The 23,022-nt window shown below is 51.2% G+C and overlaps 6 protein-coding genes across 6 annotated transcripts; 4 read left to right on the forward strand and 2 right to left on the reverse strand.

Moving 5' to 3' along the window:
- Positions 1-1,950: 1,950 nt before the first annotated feature.
- Positions 1,951-2,804, forward strand: PC9H_002162 (uncharacterized protein; the record flags this gene model as incomplete). The annotated part of the gene is made up of 5 exons (XM_036771804.1): positions 1,951-2,103; positions 2,154-2,266; positions 2,336-2,470; positions 2,529-2,672; positions 2,750-2,804. The coding sequence occupies 5 exons, from the start codon at positions 1,951-1,953 to the stop codon at positions 2,802-2,804; spliced, it is 600 nt and encodes a 199-aa protein (XP_036626425.1).
- A 1,508-nt stretch (positions 2,805-4,312) lies between these two features.
- On the reverse strand, positions 4,313-5,394 carry PC9H_002163 (uncharacterized protein; the record flags this gene model as incomplete). The annotated part of the gene is made up of 3 exons (XM_036771805.1): positions 4,313-4,689; positions 5,015-5,187; positions 5,237-5,394. 3 exons carry the CDS (start codon positions 5,392-5,394, stop codon positions 4,313-4,315), a joined length of 708 nt encoding a protein of 235 aa, XP_036626426.1.
- Positions 5,395-10,458: 5,064 nt separating this feature from the next.
- Positions 10,459-15,907, forward strand: PC9H_002164 (uncharacterized protein; the record flags this gene model as incomplete). The annotated part of the gene is made up of 9 exons (XM_036771806.1): positions 10,459-10,763; positions 10,823-11,145; positions 11,204-11,353; positions 11,406-15,016; positions 15,297-15,401; positions 15,481-15,593; positions 15,697-15,764; positions 15,815-15,838; positions 15,891-15,907. The coding sequence occupies 9 exons, from the start codon at positions 10,459-10,461 to the stop codon at positions 15,905-15,907; spliced, it is 4,716 nt and encodes a 1,571-aa protein (XP_036626427.1).
- A 1,308-nt stretch (positions 15,908-17,215) lies between these two features.
- Positions 17,216-17,948, forward strand: PC9H_002165 (uncharacterized protein; the record flags this gene model as incomplete). Its single annotated transcript, XM_036771807.1, has 7 exons — positions 17,216-17,271; positions 17,327-17,356; positions 17,410-17,526; positions 17,576-17,638; positions 17,683-17,715; positions 17,789-17,808; positions 17,863-17,948. The coding sequence occupies 7 exons, from the start codon at positions 17,216-17,218 to the stop codon at positions 17,946-17,948; spliced, it is 405 nt and encodes a 134-aa protein (XP_036626428.1).
- Positions 17,949-18,511: 563 nt separating this feature from the next.
- PC9H_002166 (uncharacterized protein) lies at positions 18,512-21,914 on the reverse strand (the record flags this gene model as incomplete). Its single annotated transcript, XM_036771808.1, has 3 exons — positions 18,512-19,469; positions 19,519-20,780; positions 20,832-21,914. 3 exons carry the CDS (start codon positions 21,912-21,914, stop codon positions 18,512-18,514), a joined length of 3,303 nt encoding a protein of 1,100 aa, XP_036626429.1.
- A 192-nt stretch (positions 21,915-22,106) lies between these two features.
- On the forward strand, positions 22,107-22,980 carry PC9H_002167 (uncharacterized protein; the record flags this gene model as incomplete). The annotated part of the gene is made up of 4 exons (XM_036771809.1): positions 22,107-22,181; positions 22,235-22,322; positions 22,386-22,628; positions 22,694-22,980. 4 exons carry the CDS (start codon positions 22,107-22,109, stop codon positions 22,978-22,980), a joined length of 693 nt encoding a protein of 230 aa, XP_036626430.1.
- Positions 22,981-23,022: the final 42 nt, after the last annotated feature.

A 23,022-nucleotide genomic window follows, 5' to 3' on the forward strand; every position in this document is an offset into this window, starting at 1 on the left:
TTCTCACGTGGTCTTCCTCGACGCCTTAATTCATTCGTACCAGAGAAGCCGATCTCCTCTTCGCTTTAAAGAGGGCAGTGAGATGACCCCGTTACGAGCCGCTGCAGCTTCAAAGGAAAGTTCATCTCTATTAGTTGAGTCCGTCGCATTATTCTTCGAGAATTCAAAAGGGTGGCTAATGAACGTTGTCCTTGTGGGTAGCGTTTGGGCAACGAGCGCGCTGACTACACAACAAGAACTGGAGACTCTGGACCGCGCTGGAAGGGCAGTCGTCAGTCTCCATCGGTACATGGATTAAGGGCCTGATTGATGCTATCTCTTGATACATACGAAACTGGCGCTCCCCCCATCTTCTATCACCGATTTATACCAGCATGCAATCTCGTAACAAGCCTTCAGCTGATCGAGCCAATGTCCTCGTCAAGGTGATTCGACGTACGACCCCTCCTTCGCTTCAGAAGCTTGGGAATACTACTATTGTGCTGTATGATCAATCGGTACTACTTGCTGTATCCCCGATCTCTATCAACGGCAGGAGTGGGGTACACGTACAATGGAGTGTGGTCTAAACAGGGGTGGTTCACACTTCAGATAAATCTATCAATTAGCATATCAGCCCGACAAGCCGATATAATGAGAGCTCTGGTAAGTCGCAAGCAATCATCTTCATCATCAGTTCCCCCATGTCCCACTATATCACCATAGTCGTCTTCGATCTAGGTTTTGCCTCCCTGTGCTGGACTTTGCGCAAAAGACGTCCAGTATTTCCCCCTGGTCCTCCACGGGCTCCAATAGTTGGTAACTTCTTCGATATCCCTGTTGACAGGCCATGGGTGAAGTTCACAGAGTGAGGCAAGCTATACGGTGCGCATTTCCAATACAGAATGCGGTATCGACAAAATTAATATCATCTTGATAGGCGACGTTGTGTACCTTCTTATTTTCGGCAGGAATTTACTAGTGCTCAGCTCTCTTGAGGCTGCCATCGATCTCTTCGAGAAGCGTTCTGCTATCTACTCTGATCGTCCGAAAAGACTTATGGGACAGTTGTAAGCAAGATATCGCTTGCTGCATCCACATGATCACGTCCTCACCACCTCTCCTCTCTTCGCAGATGTGGCTTTGGACCTCTCATGATCATGAGTAAATATCATTGTACGAGCGGCGAGGCGATGCTGCACAGTGCAGGGTCAAGTCAGCGCCCTTGGTGTAGCTGAGCACCAACACCTCCAGGAACAAGTCGCTCAAGCATTCGCGAGGAGTAATCTCGACGATCCTGAAAGCTTTCTGGAGAATATACGGAGGTGCGTGCATACCTATAAAGATATGAAACATGTCAAACGAAGTTCCTCTGTCAGAGCCTCTGCTTCGGAAGTTCTCTCCGTGGCATATGGTCATCGACTCGAAACAGGCAACGAGGCAGATGACCGGTTACTGAATGCAAGCAAGGGTGTTATGCATTACTTGGCCGATTCGATCACTCCAAATTACTACCTCGTTGATGCAGTCCCCATTTGTGAGTCTCTGATCCCCACATACCTCCTAGATGATCTAACAGTACTCGTCGGTCACCTCCATGTACAGCTTAATGTAGTGAAGTTCCTACCGAAGTGGTGCCCAGGCATGAGCTTCCATCGCGAGGCTGAGAAATGTAGGAAGTTGTCAAAGATAATGGTCCGTGGTTTATATGACGAAGTTGTTGAGAAAGTGGTGGGCTATTCTGGGTTCCTTGTTTACTTATAGGTACCACGCGAGGCAGGCACACGGGACGGCGCCTACGTCGTATGTCCAATTCGTGCTACAAGAGAAAGGTGGCCCTAGCAAACTGACACCTGAAGAGATTAACACCCTCAAATGGTCGCCTGGAGATTTGTTTGGAGTTTTGCATTACTGTCCCTCTATTACGGTCCATATCTGACCGCCCTCTTGTTAGTGGGCTCCGACACTACGATGGCGACGTTAGAGAATTTCTTCCTTGTCATGACTCTCCACCCCGAAGTCCAAAAGAAAGCCCAAAAAGAACTCGATGATATCGTAGGAAACGACCGTCTTCCTACATTCAACGACGGACCGTACCTTCCATACATTGATTGTATCATCAAGGTATCATACTTTGTTCATCAGCTTGACTAGTTGAACCTGCATGATGATAGGAAATCTGGCGGTGGAATACAGCAGTTCCCTTCGCGGCCCACAGTCTCAGCAAAGACGACGAATACAGAGGCTACTTCATCCCAGCGAACACTGTCGTTATGGTGAACAACTGGTCAGTATTCAGATCCCCAGAACTCGTGAAAGCAAGGGGGTAAGTTTATAACAAGTCAAACGCTCTTAGGGCGTTGACCCATAATGAGGAATGGTATCCCGATCCTATGGCATTCACATCTGAACGGCATATGGAACCGAGGCGCTCGTCGCTTCCCCAGCCGCCCCCAGATCCCTGGACATTGGCTTTTGGATTCGGTAGAAGGTAAGTTTCCCTATATCACGGTTTACTGCCGCTGATAATCAAACAGCCTATCGCCCAGAAGTTGTCCTGGCATCCATCTTGCTGAGAGCTTTCTTTATATTGTTGTGGTCACTACGCTGGCAACCTTTTCGATCCTCCCTGAAGTCGCCGCGGAAGGGAACGCTGTTCCGCCGACAGTGGAACATCTTAGCGGCGCCATCAGGTCTGTTAGTCCCTCACGAGTGTCAAAATTTGCTGATGTTTTATCTCATGCAATGGACCGAAGCCGTATAACTGCAGAATTGTCCCTCGGTCGCCTGGTGCCGCCGAATTACTGCTCCTGGCCACTTCGTAGCGTATATTTAGAGTGCGAGTGTGACGTGGAATGATGTGAACGGGGAGGATGGGCGGTTTCTCTGCTAATTATCACACACGAGCTCACTCTGTTATCCACAAGATTTGCATCGTAGTTTGTGAGCACTGGTTACCTTGGGTATTTAACCCCTTGCCGTCGTGTACGTCCATATTTCAATTTGATTTCCCTCGACTACTCAGAAGTTTGCACTATTTCGCTTGCAAGAGAGGGGAGTATTGACTCCGGTCCGCGGTGGAACATCTTTATTCCCATAAATCAGATTCAGGCAACACCCACACCCACTTCCGTACCGACACTGATTGATAGTGATTGATATCCAACAAGCGACGGCATCTCAAGAACAAGGCAAGGTGCAATCCGAGACCAGGATCCAAGTTGACCCGTATGGCCGAATCCTGCAATCAACGAGTTTCAGCCCTCGCCGTGTCCTCATTCGTATTGCACCCTGACGCACCCTGCCGTCTGAGTGCCGATTTGCTCTGTGGTGAGTGGATGCCGAGCGGAATGGGTGTGCCGCCGCCAAGCCGCCGCTTCATACTTACTTCCTCCCTCCTCGCCTCCCATGCTGCCGCCGTCTGTTCATCCATTTCCCTTTGAGCTATTCTTAAGGGCCTTCACTTGATCTGATTGCGAGCTTGCCATCCCCCGCATTCCTCGTTTTTTCAGCGCACTCCTCGTTTCTCCTGATCCCGTGAGATGCTAACTGCCTATTTCTTACCTACCATCGACGGTGTTGGCAGAGCGATATTTTGGTAGGCGGAGGACTTCATGTAATTGTAAGCTTCAGTATGCCTCAGCCGACAATAATACACTCAACATCGATAATCCTTCATCAGGTATATTCATGTATATTTAGGAATATTATTGTGGCACCGATGTTTGACCGACGTTGAGCACGCGCTTCACCTTGCATGATGTCATTATTTGGCAACCGCCTCGCGCCTTAACGCGACCGACGCGACAACCAATGCGCTTCCGCTAGTACTTATACTTAAAGGTACATTTCTAGCTCGACGCTGCCCTTCTTCCTTCCCTTCTTCCTTCCCAACCCCCATCATCTCCTCCATTTCCTCCGCTACCACCATGAGCCGGCTGCCATTGGGCTTGACCGCCTCCGGCCTGCGCGCCGCGTCGGCGCTTCTCATGAACATGTAGGACGGCGCCACGTTTCGACCAGTATGTTGCCCTTCGTCACTGTCTCATCATTCGATCTCAGTTTTGCTTGTACATATATGCGCGGAACTTTGGGAGGTATCATGTAGCATGCTGCAGAACGTCATGAAGATGAAGGTGAATCAACAAGGAAGACTTAGGGGAGAAGACATGCTTCGGAACGAATATTTGGTATTGCACGGCGAACGTAGTCGAACGTGAGTGATCGTAAAAGTTACATAAGTACTTGACATGGACAGGATAAACAGTGATGGCGACGCCTTGCTGCCGTCTGATGAACGAACCCCATGGAGAACCCTCGCGCATACAGATAGTTAGAAAGCCCCCAAAGGCAACGTGAAGATTTTCTTCTTCTCCGACGTCAACATCTCGCTCACCCCGATGTAGTATGCGACGAACGCCGTGAAGATGCCCATATATCCACCGCCGGTATGAGAAGCGGTGGAGGCTCCCAGGGCTCCGCCAGCCAACAACGCAAAGGTGACCGTCAAGAACCCAAAGAGGACGATGAATGCGACAGATTTGCGGAGGGCGACGATGAAGAAGAAGAATGTGACCATCATCCATGCGGAGAGATAGATACCGATGGCGTTTTCAAAGGACTCGGTGTCAGGGTAGGCTGCGATGATGCCAGAGCTCGGGATGAGGATGGTGGCATAGGACATCCAGAATGCGCCGTATGAGGTGAAAGCTGAAACGAAGTAGGGTCAGATTACGGCACGATATAACAAGTGAGTAGAGTCCAAGCAAATCACAAGAGGGAAATAAACATTGGAAAAATGCGAATGTGATAATGATCTGGCGATCTGAATTGGATGAGACGGGGATATATCTCATCATGGCCGAAGCACGGGTCGAGACCCGGGTAGCACATGGTGTGTCAACGCTTGGCTGGAGAAGATGGGAAGAAGGTGGGGGAAGGGGGGAAAGAGGATAGGAAGTAGGGGAATGGGGAGTCAATGAGGTAAGAAGTGACAGACTAGGATGAGGGAGACAGTAGATTGACATCAACTTACCTGTCGAAGCGAATGTGTTTCCTCTTGGGAATTCCCACATTCCAGCTAGGAGCTGGGCAAGACCACCACAGAATATGGCCATTCCAACAACGGCATTGGGAGCTGGGATGCCGCGGACGGAGATGTTGAACATGGAAAGGATGAATGTCGTGGACGCGAAAGAAAACAAGCCCCTGCATCATGTTAGCAAGAATCAACGACGAGAGAGAGGAGGCAACTCACAATGGGCCTGGGTTTGATAAGGTGGACGGGCGGGGGAACGCCTGAGCAGGGGAGTTTGAAACGCCGTTGGGGGCGTTGTCTCTGTGGTGAACAGCAGACTTTTCGTGGTCGTGGTGGGCGACATGGCCTTTCTCAATGTCGGTGTGGGTTGAGCTCATCGTCGCTGGTGTTGACGAGGTGGTGGAGGTGAGTGGAGAAGATGAGAGTGAGCGACTGAGGGGGCTTGATTGGTCGATGAAACCACAAAATTTCAACTTCTTTCCCCCAGTTATTTATAGGTTCTTCTAGATCTCGCTTGGTGACCATTTCTTCTCTGTAAGCGGTGGGGATGCTAATGATCGGTCCCTGCAACCCCACCATATCCCATCTAGATTCAATCTCAGATTTCGTGCCAAAACATGCACGGATGAAAGGGAATCCCGTGAATCCAGTCGGCCGCCGTGCCGCCATCCTCCTCTTCCAGTCGATTCCTAGTCTCTTTCTTTGCCTTCAGTGCCAGACATGGAATCTCTTGGTACGGACAACGACGCGTCGACCCCGCATTTACACAGACATCGGAACGCCTTTCCTGCCCTCTAAGGGGGCCCTACGCCATTCCTACTGACCCACATTCCTACATCAGCCTACGCCACCAACAGTCTCCAGAGCTCCCCAGAACCCCAGGTTCCAAGCATTCCATAGCTTGCTCGTGACCTTGACTCAAACAACCGTCATTATGCCCAGTTATGCCCTTCCCCGCCTCCCCGGTGAATAAATCCAAATCATTCAAATGACTTTAATGCGATATGGATCCATCCGAATTGACCGACCTCCAGAGCAGCCGCGAATGTGCGATCCTCGGACCCGCGTTTGCGAGATTTGGCTTACTCAGGAACGTTTACTGAGCGGTTGCTGTGTACAGATGGAGCTCGGAGAGGTATACGTATGCACAAGGAATGTCAAGAGTTTACAAGAGATTGCAAGAAAATGATGGGTTAGGAGGAAGACTGAGTGAGGCCTGGAACTAGAGGCTGAAATTTGTCGCTTTCACCTGAACACGTCCGATAGGCGTTTCAAACTCGTACAATTTGGCTCATTCGGTGACTAAAGTGATAGTGATTAATAGGTAGGCGGCGCGTACGATGCGCTTCTCTTAGTACGGGATTGCATGAATCCATGAAGATGGTGGCACGCATCAACGATTCACGCGCCGGAGCTCGCCCGTAGGTCGGAAATCATTGATCACTCCGGAAAACATATCCCACAGTGGGGTAGAATAATCCGGCATTCTCCTTCCCTTCTCCATTTATGACATCCACCAGATGTGTGTATCAGTCATCAGAAGAAAGGACGGGGAATATCCTGCTTTACTTCATGGAGATGCAGGTCGTCGCATACAGCTGAGCGCTAGTTGTCTCTTTGCCTTTGTAGGAGGAAGTGATTGAAAAACAGACGTTGATTCTCGTTAGAATGTGGGTATGAGGGCGATTGATAATCATTCCCGGATGTATTCTGCGTGCTATTACCCCGGAAAGTATGAGGGTGACTGCGCACACGTACTCGCGTTTGAATGACGAAATCGCGCCAGCTGACTTATGTTATCCTCTAATCTTATGATGGAAGACGTCGGGATTTCCTATCAGCGTATTCTAGGATTCTTGAGCGTTCTTGCTTTGCTGTATCCATATTCAAACCTGGGTTTGCACACGCACGCCTATGCTTGCCGTATTTATGGAGCTTCGGATCGTTGTTCGGTGCCACATACCGTTTATTGTGAAAAACCCGAGGCCGAGGGAAAGTTGATACGACTGTCCAACTAAAATAAACCATGACATGGCACGGTATCTCGAAGACACGTCCGCTGATTACCGTCCATGAAAGGAACGATAGGATGAGGGGAACGAAGAGACGACCAAGACCTCATCGATAGGCTCGCTATCCATTTATGTAAGACATATGCGATAGTCACATACTACATGATCCCTACTTACCTGGTGGTCAACTTCAAGCTTCTCTTCTTTCCAATCCGACTTCGAATTCTTCCAATTAACTTCCGACGCATAGGCGTAAATATATTAGCGTCGTTCTCTTCCGTTCTAGTATGGTTAACGCAAATCGCTTCCGACCTCCGGTTGAATGAATCATTTAGGCATCGTCGCCACCCACGACTTGAGAGTCTGCGGATTTCGGTGGCGTATGGACGAAGGATCGCACTAAACAAGCATGAAAATTTCAACCGAAGTAGAACGTATACACTCACGCTAACGCTAAACATTAAATGGTAAATTCACCGAACAATATAACGTGGAATATCACTTGCAGTAGAAAGTCGAACAAGTAGGTGGATGAGCAGCATAATCGGTAGACGGACAGTGCACAATGACGGGGCGCGGCGGAGATTCCAGAATGCGTTGCGTCGCGATCAAGATAGGAGGTGAAGGAAGGTTAGGGGTAGGATTATAGGGGCGACCAGCCCAGAGTGCCTGGGACACGGCGTGTATTTACAACGCCGAATGCCCTGACCACTCCTTAACAGTCAAAGCTAGAAATTCGACGAAGCAACGTCGGCCAGCCTCGGCGGGGCTACGCCTCCCATGTAGACCGACGCATCTAGATGAATGAATGATTGGATCCCTCTTCGAGCTGTTGCGCAGACCACACCAAGGGGAAATATTCAGGGACGTTCGCCGTGTATTCAGGGGACTGGGGTTGAGATTTCTTCTGTTTCAGAAAACGGAAAATATAGTGGATCGATGAGGAGGAAGGGCGTGTATGGGGTTGGCTATGTCGAAGCTTCCCCACACGTTCCGAGGGCGACCCCGTTGACTTGGAATGGGGAAGGGACGGCCGAGGAGACGGGGATAGGGAAACGTGAGTCTGCGACCGAAGATGTATGAGCATTCCGCAGCGGTCATCCGATGGGACGCCATCCTCGCAATATCACGTACCATTGTTCCTCGCATTCTCCAAAGACCATTCACTACCAGGAGATCAATTTGTTGCCACCAAAGTACAAGGTTGTGTGCGTTTCTTGCCCCAACGCACTCCTCGCCTTTCCCGTCGCTTTGACTCGCAACTCTTAACGTATGAAATGTGTCGTGTGTGCTGCACGCGTGTTGGCGGTCTGAAGAGTTATACCAACACTCGGTGAGAGTTACTTCGCGTCAAAAATATCTTGGGTGATTTAAAGGCAATATACGATATAGCGGCGGGGTCGCCTGATAGGGGAATTGACGACGACGGACGACAACCAAAGCGTTCCCCACGATCCCGATCATGTTGTGCGCGGACGCTATATGCACCGGCGACCAAGAGGGAGAAGTGCGGGGTAAGAAGATCCATCTCGCGTCGACGTCGGGGGCGATCGCACACCCCACATTGGTAGATAACTTTGCCATGTCAATCTAGTTCAATCTAGTACCCCGGCGGCAAGTATTATGACATTGATGGAGAAATAGACGTTGAGAAGATCCAGAATACAGATGGCAGATGGCGCGGCAGCGAGGCAGATGAAAGAGAAGGCGGGTGAAGGATAGTTCGGAGTGCCGACGCGTAGAGGAACGACGGGGAGAGAGTGGTTAAAGATGAGCCGTGGCGCTAGTGCGGCGGGAAGCACAGCGCTTATATTAGACGCTCATCTAATTATATAAAGTAGTAATTTCAGAATCAATATTGCAACGAAGACGATGAGACCAACAGACCTGACCGCTACGTTATTCGAGGTTGATTTACCGTTCGAAATCACTTCAACCACCTTTCTCCTGTCGGAGCGGCTCCCGTCTTTGCCACCCAGCGACGAACGGGATGCTCAATACGTAGAATAAATATGGAACGTTCTTAGAGTATTTCTTATCGGCGAGCCATCTGAAGTGAGAAATTATCAGCATACTGATCAAGTGGTTCTGGGGGCGGCACTGACCGTACAATAAAGAGGTACGGATAGTATCCATCCTATTGAGAGTCAGGGATTACCTGGCCCAGTCCGCAAGACTTTGGTCCCCAAGCATCGCCGCTGTCGACGATCTGACCTTGCGATACAATTCAAAGTGCTGAAATCGACGGCAGATTCAGCTTCGTTAGCCTGAGCTCCGTGGCCACCGTTCGGAAAACGATGATGATCGCGGATGCAGACAGATGCAGGAAGGGAGGATGGGATATGAGGTATGGGATAAGCTGGGGATTGGGTGGTGCATACAAGGTCCAATACTAGCTTCCAGGTAAGTATATATCCGGTTGAGGAGCAACGAGTAACCGGTAACCGGTAAGAATCCACCCAGAGTTCACGAAGGGTCCAAGAACCAACTGTTCTCTAGGCGCCCGTCATATTGAAGCGAGTAAGAAGCCGAGCATACGGACCATGGACGAGCGAGATAACGAAGCGATCATGCTAGTCAGCAGAAATTCGGCGAGCGTACATGTGACATGGCATTGTCTGTGCGGCATAGAACAAGCACAATGTACCACCCTTGTCGAAAACAATGTTGATGCAATATAGACCGCTGATTCGGCCCATTTGTAGAGACGTTGAAACAACGCTGATACCGCTGGTAACGTCGGCACGGGCAGCCATTTACGTTGGGAACTGGAGGTCGTGACGACTCGGCCCCCCGAAAAATCGGGGTATAGATATCAGGGCTCGGAGATGTGTCTGAGATAGCGTCTGTTGTTTTGTTTTAAATTTGGCTTTGAATCAGCCTGGATGAACGAATTATTCAACCAGATGTTGTAAGGTTCTACAAATCACTGTGCTTACCTCCGATACCCAAAGCTTGCACCATGGAATACGTTGAAACTCCAAAGTTAGGCAATCCACAATTTCGCGTTGCTACCTTCCGATTAATTGTCATTTCATGTCAGGCTCCTTATGATTAGCATTCTGAACTTGATTGGAAGCTAAGTCTGACACGAAGCTACCATGGCGCATTTTGCCGCGATGGCATATTTTCCAGTACTAGTGCAAATGTAAGCGAGAGAATGTAAACGAGTCGTGGGTCCATTTGAGCGAAAGAAGAATTCAGAGCCAATGAGGGTACTGTTGCTTTAGAATATAACGATTATCGTTTCAAGAAGGCATCGAACTGGAGGAGTGCTAATTGAAAATATTCCCACAGTCAATAAGCGACAGTGACGATCACCGAACTACGTAATTGGGATTCTTTACCTCCGTCCCTCCGAACCGCGTTGAGCACGCTGCACGCACGGCGCACGACGCGCAGCACACAATACAATCATCTCATGTCCTAATGGTACACAGGTCCTCCAATTCACTCCTTCTCACAAACCTGATCTCGCAAGAAACGCTCTACTCGTCGTCGCTTTCCTCGCTCCTTAACACCTCCCATGTTTCTATAACTCTGTATGAAGCTTACGCGGCGAGCTCGTCAGCAGACGTTGCTCAGCTCGTTATGAGCGTGGTGGAGGCAATGAGAGCCGTCGATGATGCGTTGAGAGGCTACGAAGGGAAGATAAAGGAAGGGAGAGAGGTGCTGAAAAGCGTCGAAAAGCTTGAGGAGGAAGTGGGGAATGTCGCAAGAGACAGAGATATTCTGTAAGTCAGTTATGAACTTGAACTTTCTTGACGATTCATGCTGACGCCTACGGCACCAGCGTCAACCGACTCATTAAAGCTTCGAAATCCACGAAACGCGCCTCGATTCCCCATTCGAACTCATCTTCGTCTTTCCCTTCACCATTCTCGTCTACGGCGACGTCGAGTAAACTAAACGCGGCACAGGCGGAGCTGCAGGCCTGCGAGGCGCACCTCACGGCCAAGGAACGCGAATTAGAGAAGAGGCGAGGCGATGTTGTAGAACAAGCCTTAATGGGGAGGTGTAGGGGTATCGTGGAATGCGGACAAATTTGGGTTGAGAGAGGACAACGGGCTCTGAGCGTACTTGAACAAGCATCATTGACGGCCAGGGAAGCCAACGGTTGGTGCCATTGCTTCGAATCTACGTGATGTGACTGATCACTCGTTCTACAACATAGACCCCAACCGCCGCCCTTTATCTCTGCACTCACCCTTTCAACTATACCAGTCGCCAGTAGCGGGAGCGAGTGCTCAATCACACGGTTCACAACCTCAACCGCGTCAGGTCCATACACCACCTCTATCAACTTCGGGCACTGGCTCTGCAGGTGTGTTCTTTTTCCTCGGGCCCTCTTGCGTATTCTCATGCATTTTTATCAGGATCTAGCAAACCCCTCCCGCAAGTAAATCAACACGACACACATCGTCTATCTTACATATCCTCGAATGCCTCATTTGTCTCGTTATCTCAATACTCTACTTCCACGGCGACATCCTCGCTCGCCCCCTCCCAATCGGTGTCTCAAGTCAACGGGGGTGACGTCGTTGATGTAGAGCCGAGGATTGGTACCTCCCCCGACCATCAAGAAAGGGAACGAGAGAACTCGCCGCGCTTTTCCTCACCGTTACCTTCATCACCCCCACCGTTACCTTCGCACTCTCCTGCATTACTCCCTCTGCCTCCTCCGAACACAGACATAGTCGACATAAACGCTCCTCGACCAAGTAGTCAGCATATTTACTCTAATGCCGAGTTCCTGGATGTCGGAGGGTCCGTCAATTCCCATGCTACGACAACCACGGAGACTGGTGAGACTGCGACCACCAGAACGACCACGCAAGACCATACGACGGACAACGCGAATGGGGTACAGCGTCCCCATTTCCGCCAACCATCTCCTGTCCAGCATCTTCAACACCATCTTAACATCCCACCAGCACACGCTATCTCTGAGCTCGCGCTTCCCACGTCTATGTCGTTGCCCTCGTTCACGCCAGCTACAAACACGTCTACCCCTTCGCTGCCCGTCACTCCTACCTCTCGGTGGCTGCTGGGCGGTCGACGCGATAGCTGGCGGGAGAGGAGGGAAAGCTGGAGTCACGGTAGTGGGGTGAAGCGATCGTATCTGTCAGAATCAGAGGGGCGCCGAGGTGCCAGCGAAGGTGTCATTGCCGTCGGAGGGAGTGTAGGTGCAGACACTAGCAAGGGAGTTGGCGCAAGCAGTAGTCAGATGCGAGTCAACGAGAGCGAAGAGCCTCCGGAGAGAGGTGAGGTCGAAGAGGACAGTAGTGACGAGGAAGTTGAGGATGCAAGGGTTGTTGTCGTCGAAAATCCGAGGTTCGCCACTGGCAGATCGTCGAAGAAAGCGAAGGAGACCAACGGAGTGGGCATTGGTCGGAGGGGTGGAAGTGGAGGGATGAGCCCCAGCAAACGCGAACGGCGAACGAGCTTAGGCATGGGATTCTTTGGCAGCATCCGCGGGCTCTTCACTCACGGCTCGCCTACGAAGGACTCCTCGCCTGGGAAAGCCCACTCCCACCAAGGGGACCAACGCCCCAACGGAGTCCATGCCGATGACGATGAGAAGGAAGGTGGCGGATTCTTCAGGCGAGGGAGTAGGCGTGGTGGGAAGTGGGAAACGAGGACGAACGATAATCTGAAGGACATGATGCGGAAGGGCAAAGGGCGGGACAGCGACAGTGATGCCGGAGGAGGAGGAGGCGGGGATTTAGGCGAGATGTTTTCCAGCCCATCTAGGTCAAGCATGCAGACTGTTACTGCGCACAATACCCCTGGTTCTGCTCCTTCGTTCGCCTCTGGCGGGGTGGCGATCGGCGGAGCGACAGTACGAAGACCCTCGATGAATGGGAGTACGAGTACGTTGGGTGCGCCTGGCTCGCCCAGCGGAGCGAGGAATAAGCTGAGGAAGGGGCAGGGGAAGAAGGGGAAGAAGAACAACCGGAAAACAAGTACGGATGACGTAGATGCTACAGGCGTCGGCGGCGTCGGCAGTAAGGATGGCGGTAACAGAGGTACCGTTGGAAACAACGACCAAAATAGACCCACTGGAAGCCCCAAACGGACCTTGTCTATGAAGCGTCCCGCGACTGTCTTGCAGGTCACGCCGCCACCAACGAAGCCACTGGCTTCACCCCCTCCGCTGCATTCGTCGCCACCCCCACGGACTCATCCCTCTGCAGGTGGCGGTAGTAGTAACCAGGGCGATTTGCAAAGGAAAGCATCATTGAGCAGTGCGATGAGTGTACCCATTATCTCGGCTCTGGCCCCGTCTCCTTCGAATGTGGGCTCAGGCAAAGGCCATCGACGTGCTTCCTCTGTCGGCCATGGCTCTGGCGCTGGGTCGCGCACGCCAAGTCAAAACTATAGCGGGGCTCGAGGAAGTATAGACGAAGGCATGACGCTACTTACTATCGTCGAGGATATGGCCCGTCTTAACCGCATGGCTTCGGCCAATAGAGGGCGAGGTGGTTTGGGTAGCGATTTGAAGGCAGCTGTAGGAGGCTCGGGTGTCACCGCCAGTAGCGGAGGCCAGACATTGGTACGGTCGAAATCCAAGTCGCATTCAAACATGCCGTCGACATCGAGCGCTGCTTCCTCAGCGCTGAGTGGTGGGCTGGTTGGGTTGATGGATGTCAAAGCGCCACCGAGTGTTGGGAGACGGGAGTTGGAGAATGAGCTTGCAGGGAATACCGAGCGTCAGAATCCTTCTAGCCATACCAAGGCCTCCAGCTATAGCTCACGCGCCGACGACCTTCCTTCCAAATCGCAAAGCCCCCGTCAAGGTGACACCAGTAAAAGAAGTCTTGCGAATTCAAATACCAACGGAAATGCTACAACGCCCTTTGCGATCCCTCAAGCCCCGGGATCCGTCCTCCATCTGTCTGCTAGCTCTACTCCGACGTCAAGACCTCACGCAGGGTCATCTGTGTCGGCGCTAGCATTTCCACCGAGATCCTCCTCCCCTTTATCAACGACGATGCCCTCCGGATCCCCTCGCGGGTCGTTGGATAGCGGTCTCTCAGGCGGTAGTGCTGTCGGCAGAAGTAGACCCGCGAAATCGCCGCTCAAAAGCGCGTTGAAGCATTCAAGCTCGAGGTCGCCTTCGCCGATGACTCTGGGTGGACGTGTACCGCCGAGTGCGAGTGCCATTGGTGGGAGCTCTGCAGCCAGCGGGAGTGGGACAGGCGCAGTCGTGGCGCAGTCTCAAGCAGTCAACCCCACTGTTCGGGACCTCGATGAAGGCGGTCGGCTTGCCGTAGGGAGCGAGAGGAAGAGGAGCTTGAAGGGTAAAGGCGAGGGGAAAGCGAAAGTCTCTAACATCATCAACGATGGCGATCAAGTTGACTCAGATTCGGATTCTGCTTCGTACGAGACGGTGCATGAAGCGTTGACGGCTGACGAAGACTCTGATGGTGATGATAATGAACCGACGTGTCAACCCACGGCTGGAACGGCTCTATCGAACGTTGAAGTGCCTCATACTCATCCCCATTTCGAAACCTCCGTACAAAGCAACACCGACAGCTTCCACAAAGGTGATGACACGCCCAGGATCAGTGCTGCGAACGGTCGCCCGGCAATGGCCATGTCGGACATTTCGAGTGCTTCCGCCTCGACAACAACGATGAACTCATCCCCAAGCCCACACAGTCATAAGCCGTTACCTCCGCTCGGCACAATACCAGGATCTGCATCAACTGCCGCCGCTGCTGATCAAGAAGCCGAGGAGAAAGTACAAAGAAGAAAGAGTGTACGGGTTTCTCTCAAACCAAGCTATGCAGCCCCTCCAGTAATCAATGACGACGAAGACGAGGAGGCCGAAGGGGGTAACCATGAAGATAGCATCAACAACGGTGAAGTCATAGATATGTGGAAGGACTCGAGTGACGAGGACTTGGAGTACGAGAGAGCGAAGAAGCGGCTGAGTCGAGCCGGTGAGACGAAGAAAGGTAGCAAGAAGCGGTCGAAGGTACAAAAGGACATATCGCGGTGAAGTGTTGAAGACCGTTCGTTCGTTCAATTCTTATTTTATGCTCCGGCCATTGGTAGGATAATCGTCACTATTTCGATAATTGTTTATCAGTACATACTCTTCAGTTGAGGCCCTTCCTCCTCGTCTCTTCATTTCTTTACGGGCTCCTGTTTTCCGCTTATATAATCTCTTAAGCTATATATAGAGTGTATCACGATTGAGCATTCCCTCCTTTCTCCTGTTCCTCCTAGCCACTTTGACTCATTTACTATCTCAGACGAGCTACACGAATTCGTTGAAAGAAATGTCTGACCAAGAGCAGAACCCCCCGCCCCAAGATGAAGTCAAAACAGAAGACGCCAACGCCACTATCAATATCAAGGTCCGTTCGTGCTCTTCTGGCCCCAAGAGCCAACGAAACTCAAGTAATTTCTGTGATCCTTGCGTCTGATGATGTACAGGTCGCAAGCTCTACTGGGGAAGAAATCTTCTTCAAGATAAAACGCAGCACCAAGTTGAGTAAACTGCAAGGCGCGTATGCGAACAAAGTGGGGAAAGATGTAGGCAGTATTCGGTGAGTTTATGGGTGGAATTTTGCAGTCAGCGCCGCCGTTCTATCTGGAACGTCTGAACACATGCCCCCTATTCGCTCCAACTGATTGCTGATATGCGACTAGCTTCTTGTACGAAGGAGAGAGAATAAACAACGATGACACACCCGCATCACTGGATATGGAGGATAATGGTATATATGTCTTATCCAATATCGTCGCCAACTCTAACATACCATTGCAGATACAATTGATGTGATGGTGCAACGTACGAACGTCAGTCTTGCTTCATCAGGATAAATGACTGACTTTTTTTATAGAGGTCGGTGGCTGTTGATGGATAAACCTCACTTTGTTGGGTGGGTAGGGCATATTTCCATCCAACCGTTGTGCTTGCAACTTAAGAGGCCACCATTCAGTATTTTCCTGATGCAAGACAGAAGAAGAAAGTCAATTCACGCCTGGGATTCGTGCGACCCGTATATCACGCAGCACTACGCGACCAGTCTAAATATCCATCATCGTTACCCATTCGACCATCCCCCTTTCGAAATGAATCCTGATGTTGATTTTTGTCGACGCTATGCGGTCAATTCATCTATAATTATTGGTATTCCCCTGATCGCTAAGAATGGTTCGAGTCCGATAAAGTATCCACTGCCTCTACTCTCTCCGTGATTCACTGGCCATATCAGTTTCATTATCGATCTACAACATGTGGTACTCACTCAGTGGCAAATGGGTATGGAACGCGGGGGGCTGGCTATTATATATTCGCCGTTTACCCCGTCGTGGACAGGTATTAATGTGCTGATCATTCATGGTGCTGACGAGACAAATACTTTGAGTATTGCAGACCTTACTACCGGTGGTGCGGATATATCCACAATTCCGGATCAAAAGGGCGCGTCACTCACGCTCCTCCTGTCTAGTGTCTCCGCAAGTTTTGTCTTGTACCGTTTGACCAGTGCATCAGTCTCCTGCAGGCGATACGGTGCAACTGTAATATACTACTATTTTGTGTCGGTGAGCCTTCTATGTAGTGAACGGCTATCAATGATGATTTGATTGATTTGTTTCAAGCCAACACTCTTTGACTGAAATCAATCGAGTGGCCTCCCTCGAGCGTTACACAGCCGGTACGCGTAGAAGGGTCCCAACATCGTCTTACGCCGAGGGTGGGCATCCTGACGCCATCTATAGCAGTGAATGTTGACCCGCAGGGAGGTTGTGCCATTGCCCGTGAGCCTGTCGCCAACTTGAATTGGATCTTTGCCTGAAAATCGGTCGAACAAGCTCAAATCGTAGCGGCCGGTCCCCAAATCCACAATGATTTCAATGGCACTGATTTATGTCGAGAAGGCCAAAGGCCGGTCCATCAGTATCATTTCGTTGGCTTGGTTTTTGGTATTTCCTTGATTCATAGACATTGCCCAAAGCTGATGTAGTAGCTAAGGTGATTCCTACCCATACGTTGTTTTCGTCTCATACATGTATGGGGCGTGGGGTATCTATGCTAATCTCACCTTCCTTCCTCTCGAACAATTTCCCCGATCGTTGACGGTCTCCCGGCGCTGTATAAGTTAAGTAAATGTCTAACATCGAGGAGCCCATACTCTCGCTCTCGGGCTCACTATTGAACCCGATGACGCTCACATCTGCTTTTTCATCTCCCTCGCTTCGGGTCCCGCTCCCAACTAGGTGAGCCACTCACGCTAGTATGTATTTGTCCATTGTCGTATTGACCCGTCCGTAGGAGCGTACCTCCGGATCTTCCTCCTGCAGTGTGAGCCATTTCAACGATATCTTGTCTGGCCCGCATTATGTTGCTTACAATAGCTCGACGCCTTATACCAGGACCGATGGCGTCGGCAGTATTGTCGAAGTTACGGTGACTCTACCTCCTCTAACGTCGTCTGGTCCAGACGACGCCATATCTCGCACCGTGACTGCAACGTAGGGCACTATTTCACCATCATCATGATTATATCTCGCTGTGCTCTAGTCAAAGTCAAGACAGTGTCAATGTCAATAATGTTGTTGAAGTCACAGTGACTACGCCAAATTTGTGAGTCTTCCCCAAACCACAAACAATCCCCTGACCCCGTTTAGTTCGAACCTGATATCTCGTACCGTATCTGCTTTGTGAGCCCTGCTGGTAATGCTATCTCACGATGGCGACGCGTTGACGGGCTATATTTTGCTGCGTTCCAGTCAGGATGCTACCACCTCGCAAGCGTGAGCTCGTCAGTGGAATAATAACGGGACCGCCTTTCGTTGATCATTTCTTAGTGTGGATCAAATCCCACAACCAACGAATGCATCAGAAAGCCGTCCCGGGGGTCCCACAAGAGAAGCAGTCGCTGGACTCAGTGTAGGACTTGCCTTAGTCGTATTCATGGTAATAGCGTGTGTTATCTACCGATCAAGACTCTCCAAATTTAAGTTTAGAAGTAGCCAGGAATCAAAACTCCGTAGGTGTCACGAATAACTCACTATTTGCACAAGGCTGACTGTTCCTGTATATAGATATCGAGCCCTACTTGAGACAGGAATACGGAGACACATCAGGACCTAATGTTTCGCCTGAAGTGGGTTCGCCTTTGGGAGCTAGAAGCAAGCCTGGAATGTACACCGTGAGGCGAGAGCGACCCAACATTCGTCCAGAGATGCACACTGCCAGGAGAAACCACGATATGGACGACAACGGTTCGATGCTATCACTCCCTTCATATATTCGACATAGAGTAGTCCGGGGTGTGATAAGGGTGTGCGTGACGGTGCCAACACAGGCAACCTGCTAGAACATATAGGATAGCAGGCATATTTCGCTGCAGCATCATTTGCTTGGTCACTTGCAGAAACAAGAAGGGATGTGTATATACAAAGTACCCAAAAACGTGGACAGAAGTTTATATCAGTATCAGCTTAAGTCCCATACCTACGATTGTGCGACTGGTGCCGGCCAAGGGGCGGTGGAGGAAAGTGCCAACATGATGGCTCTAGCCACGTCGTTGTCCTCCAGACTCACGGAACGCTTGGGAGCCTCCGTCGCCGCCGCTGCCGGTGATAGCTTAGGCATCTCCCATGACACCCACTCGACATCTGATCCTGGCGTGCTAGGGACTGGCGTCAAAGGGGAGCTGTCCCTCAGGCCCAATATATCATCGCTGGAATCCTTGGACAGAGGGGGGGTTTCTGACGTGTCCTCCTTGAATTTGGCGTACAACAGGGACGGGTCGCCGATAAATCGACGCGCATACGGTGGCTTCCGCTGTCGTTCCTTTCCTTTCCTCCTCACTCTTGTTCCTTGAAGTGAGTCTGACTCCACATCCGTAACATATGGATCTGGTCCATATCCCCACGACGGTTGAACTTTACCCACGAATCGGCGAGGGACTGTTGAGTGGGGCGCAGGCTGATCTGCAACCATAGTGGTTGGGGGTTGTATTGGTTTGACGATGACAACTTCAGCGGCATCACCTCCCGTGAACGCAGTAGCCAGTTTCTGTCCGGACATCCCATAGATAGTCGCCCAATACGCCAGAGGGCCGGCAGGGAGAGGCATTGGTTGATATACAGGAGCAGGGAAATCGGGAACAGGCAAGGGAGATCGATACTTCGTGGGTCGTTTGTGTACGCGATGAGGTCGATCGGGTGGTGGACTAACCGACCTTGATGCCCTCCGCTTCAAAGAGGGTTTGTGCCTCGACTTCAATTTCGGCGGAGGCAGGACCAAATTGTCCGGTTCGCCGACAATTTTAACGCATGCACCTACTGAACTTACGTAGACCTCTTTCCGCCGAAGACAGCACTGCGTGCAATTGCAGATATCCATGCACATGGGGCAGGGTCGGTTTTTTGCAGATGCGTCGAAAGGAAATATCCGGTCATCATACCTGTCTTTCTAGTTAGAGAGCAGCTAGTAGCAAACCAAACGGACTGAACCTCATCATGACACATCGCATGCAAAAGTCCTTCCCGCATGTGCAGTTCATCATCAGTCTGCCCGGTCGATTTCGACATTGATGGCAGAACCTTTGGATGGGCGCCGCAGGGAAATCAAACTGTCGGCCTACTCGCTGGGGAAAGGGAAGTTCTTGACCTTTGGCATCTTTCGGACGGACGGACCAAACAACTACTTTCGGAGGGGCAGTTGAGGTCCTTGGTGCGGACCGGCGAGAAGGCGGCACATCGTGGGTCCGCGAGGAAGAGGGCGTCTTTGCGGGAATACTTGACTCGGTAGTAGGGAGTAAATGACTTTCAGAATTGCCTTTCCTTAGTGATGCGGCGTCTTCCATTTCGGTGTCTGCCTCTTGGGACTGTGGTGCATCAATGGGGTCAGACGTCGAATTGCGCGGCGGCGGGGTGGGTGGGCGAGAGGATGAGCAGGAGAGCGACAACTGAGATGGTGCTGAGTGAATTTGTTCAAGAATAGGCGCATCGTCGTTGGCTTCACCGCCCCCCAGCAAAACAGGATCGATCGTGCCATGATAGGCAGGCGGCGGTGTATTCACAAGCGAACGGTGAATTTCCTCGTCGGACAAGGGATATGGACCACCAAATAGTTCGTCCATTAATTGCGACTCATTCTGCCTAAATGTGTCATGTGTCACGGGTGATCCAAGGGGAGGATGTGGCAGGTCGTCGTCTGGATGGAGATACTCGGAATAGTTATTACGAGCTGGGCTTATGAGCACACTAGGAAGGGTGGCCGCTGGGACATCATCGTCCTTCATGTGGGCATTCAACCCGTCGCTACGAGAGTGGGAGGGTGGAAGGGCATCTGAATGCAGGTAGTCGGAGTAGTCATTGTGGATCGGGCTTGGAGACGATTTGTGCAGCGCTTCTTCGTCGTTTACTACCGCCGTTGCGCTCAAGGGCACATCGTCATTGTATTGCGACGGCTGAAGGTAGTCATTGCTAGATGGGCTTGGAAGCGTGTCGCACCCCGCTTCTTCTTCATTAACTGCCGCTGTCGCGCCCTCAACGGCGTCGCTCGCGGATTGGGAAGGTGGAAGTTCATCTTGATGTAGGTAGTCGGAATAGTCCAGGTGGACCGGGCTTGAACGCGTTTCGAGTACAATTGGCTCCTCATTTACGACCGTCGGTGCGCTTTCGGAAGTATCGTCTTTGAATCGGGCAGGCGGAAGCTTGACTATGGGAGCTCCGAACCCATAAAGGTAGTCGTACAAAGCCGATTCATCCATCTGGATCAAATATTAAGGAGTAGGTGACATATAGTTTACGGATTCACGAACCTCTGCGGTAGGGGTCTCAAACCGTGGAGGAGACGCTGTACTAGCAAACGCTTTGTCAGAGGATGGACGTTCTAAATCTCCAAAAGGGGACGTAGATGTTGAGCCCGGAATGAAAAAAGGCGTATCGTTATCTTCCTGGAGCGTGTCGACTTGATGTGTCGGCTTTCTGAAGGGGGTCGACGAGGGCATAGATGATGAGCCTTGGACGAACATGGGCGTATCATCCTCTGCCTCGGACGCGTCGCGTCGAGATCGATCATTAGTTACCTTTGACCGAATCACCTTTGAGGCTAGATTGAATGCGGCTGCATCGCGCTTGACCCGCGACGCGTTGACTTGAGGTTGATCCGAACTTCGTTTTGGACTTCCCACACTCTTCTCTGGAGGAATAGGACTACCGGGAATGATCGCCCTCTTTCGCTGGGTAGGCTGGCTGATAACCTTCTTCTTATGAGATATACTTGGTTTCTTGCTTCGTGTCGGGGTCGGGGATGGCACGCGATCAGCGTTATTCGCCGCCTCTAAGTGTGGGGAAGACCAAAAATCCACGACCGTAGCATCGTCGTCAAGAAAGGGTATAGGAGGGCCGGCCCATATATCCCCGTCGCCCTCACCACTGCTCCCCGGTCTATGGCCAAGCTCAGAATATCCCTCGCGTGGTCGTGCGGGGGGCCAAGGAAACCAGTTCAAGGACATACCCTCCGCTACTCGTTCAGTAGCTCTTCTCGCTGGCGGCATGCCAAATATCTCAGCATTCCGTAGGGCCGTTTCAACATCATCTCTTCCGCCGTTTCGCACAAGCTCCTTTGGATCCATCCCTGCGCACGAGGGAATGAATCGCGTGTTAAGGAGGCACGCATAGTAACTGCTCCGAGGGATGCCAGCAAAGTGCAGGTAAACAATGTCCTTCTTCTCATCGTACGTCGCGTCCGGCGACCTGCCTGCCGATTTTCCAGGACTTCCGGAGTGGTTATTGATAGGATGATCGGGTTTGACGCGTTTTCGCGCCCGTTTGGGGATCGAAGATGAGGAGGCCTTTGGCTTGTAATTCAGGTCATCGAGAGAAGAAGAAAATTTGGGCATTGCGCGCGCTCGGGCTTGGGCCTAGGAAATTACGGAGTGGGGCACATGTAAAGTGACTCGTCGCTGGTCCGTCGGTGACTGCTGGAGGGCAAGTGCGAATTGATTATGTAAGTGAGTTACGGCCGAATCGGGAAGCATGGAACTTGGCCCAGATTCTGCCGCAGCGGTGGCAGTGAAACTTGAATCACCGTGATGAAAGCAAACGAAAACACCGTGCTTGAAGGGAGAAAAGTGGTGCTCGTACCATACGAAAAGCACCACGTCCCTGTACGTAAGTTGCCTCCGCTGAATCCACATCAAATTACCAACTTTCTGCACAGAAATACCACGAATGGATGCAAAACGAAGAACTCAGGGAACTCACGGCCAGTGAGCCTCTTTCTTTGGAAGAGGAGTTCTCCATGCAAGGTAAGACTCATCCAGACGTATAAAGTTCGTGGTGGTTGCTTAAAATATTTGCTGCTGATTTAGAAAAATGGCAGATTGACGAAGACAAGTTGACCTTCATCATCCTTGCCCCCAACCACCCGCCTGCTACCGCTAAGGATGATGATGATGCGCGTCTCAATCTCATTGGTCTGAGTGATCCAAGGTTGGAATCGATGCTCATGATCGGGGATGTCAATCTGTTCCTTAAAGGTGGTCGTCGGGACAACCGTGAGGATGGGGACGTAGAAGACGATTTCGAAGCTGAAGTTGAGATCATGATCGCAGGTAAGTAGGAACCCAATTTAGGGATGAGTCACTGTATACTGAAGATTTTCTCCTTCGATGTTTAGAACCCGATTGGCGTCGTAAAGGTCTGGCGATTGAAGCGTTGCAGCTTATGTTGGGGTATGCTACTACAGGGTCACCTTCGGGCGCGTTCCCTCCACCATCAGAGCCTGAGCCCCAGGACACGTCACATCGTCTCTCCGAGTCCCCACTGCCCATCCCTCCGAGATCATTAGTAACGCGCATCTCGGAATCGAACACACCTAGCATCAAGCTTTTTCAGAAACTCGGGTTCGTCATAACCAAGCGAGTTGAGGTGTTTCGGGAAGTAGAGATGCGCTATCAGGGATGATCGATGACATGGTACCAAGGATGTACTTGTACATGAACGAAT

This window comes from Pleurotus ostreatus (genome assembly GCF_014466165.1).
Source record: "Pleurotus ostreatus strain PC9 chromosome Unknown scaffold_10, whole genome shotgun sequence".
Taxonomy (NCBI): Eukaryota; Fungi; Basidiomycota; class Agaricomycetes; order Agaricales; family Pleurotaceae; genus Pleurotus; species Pleurotus ostreatus.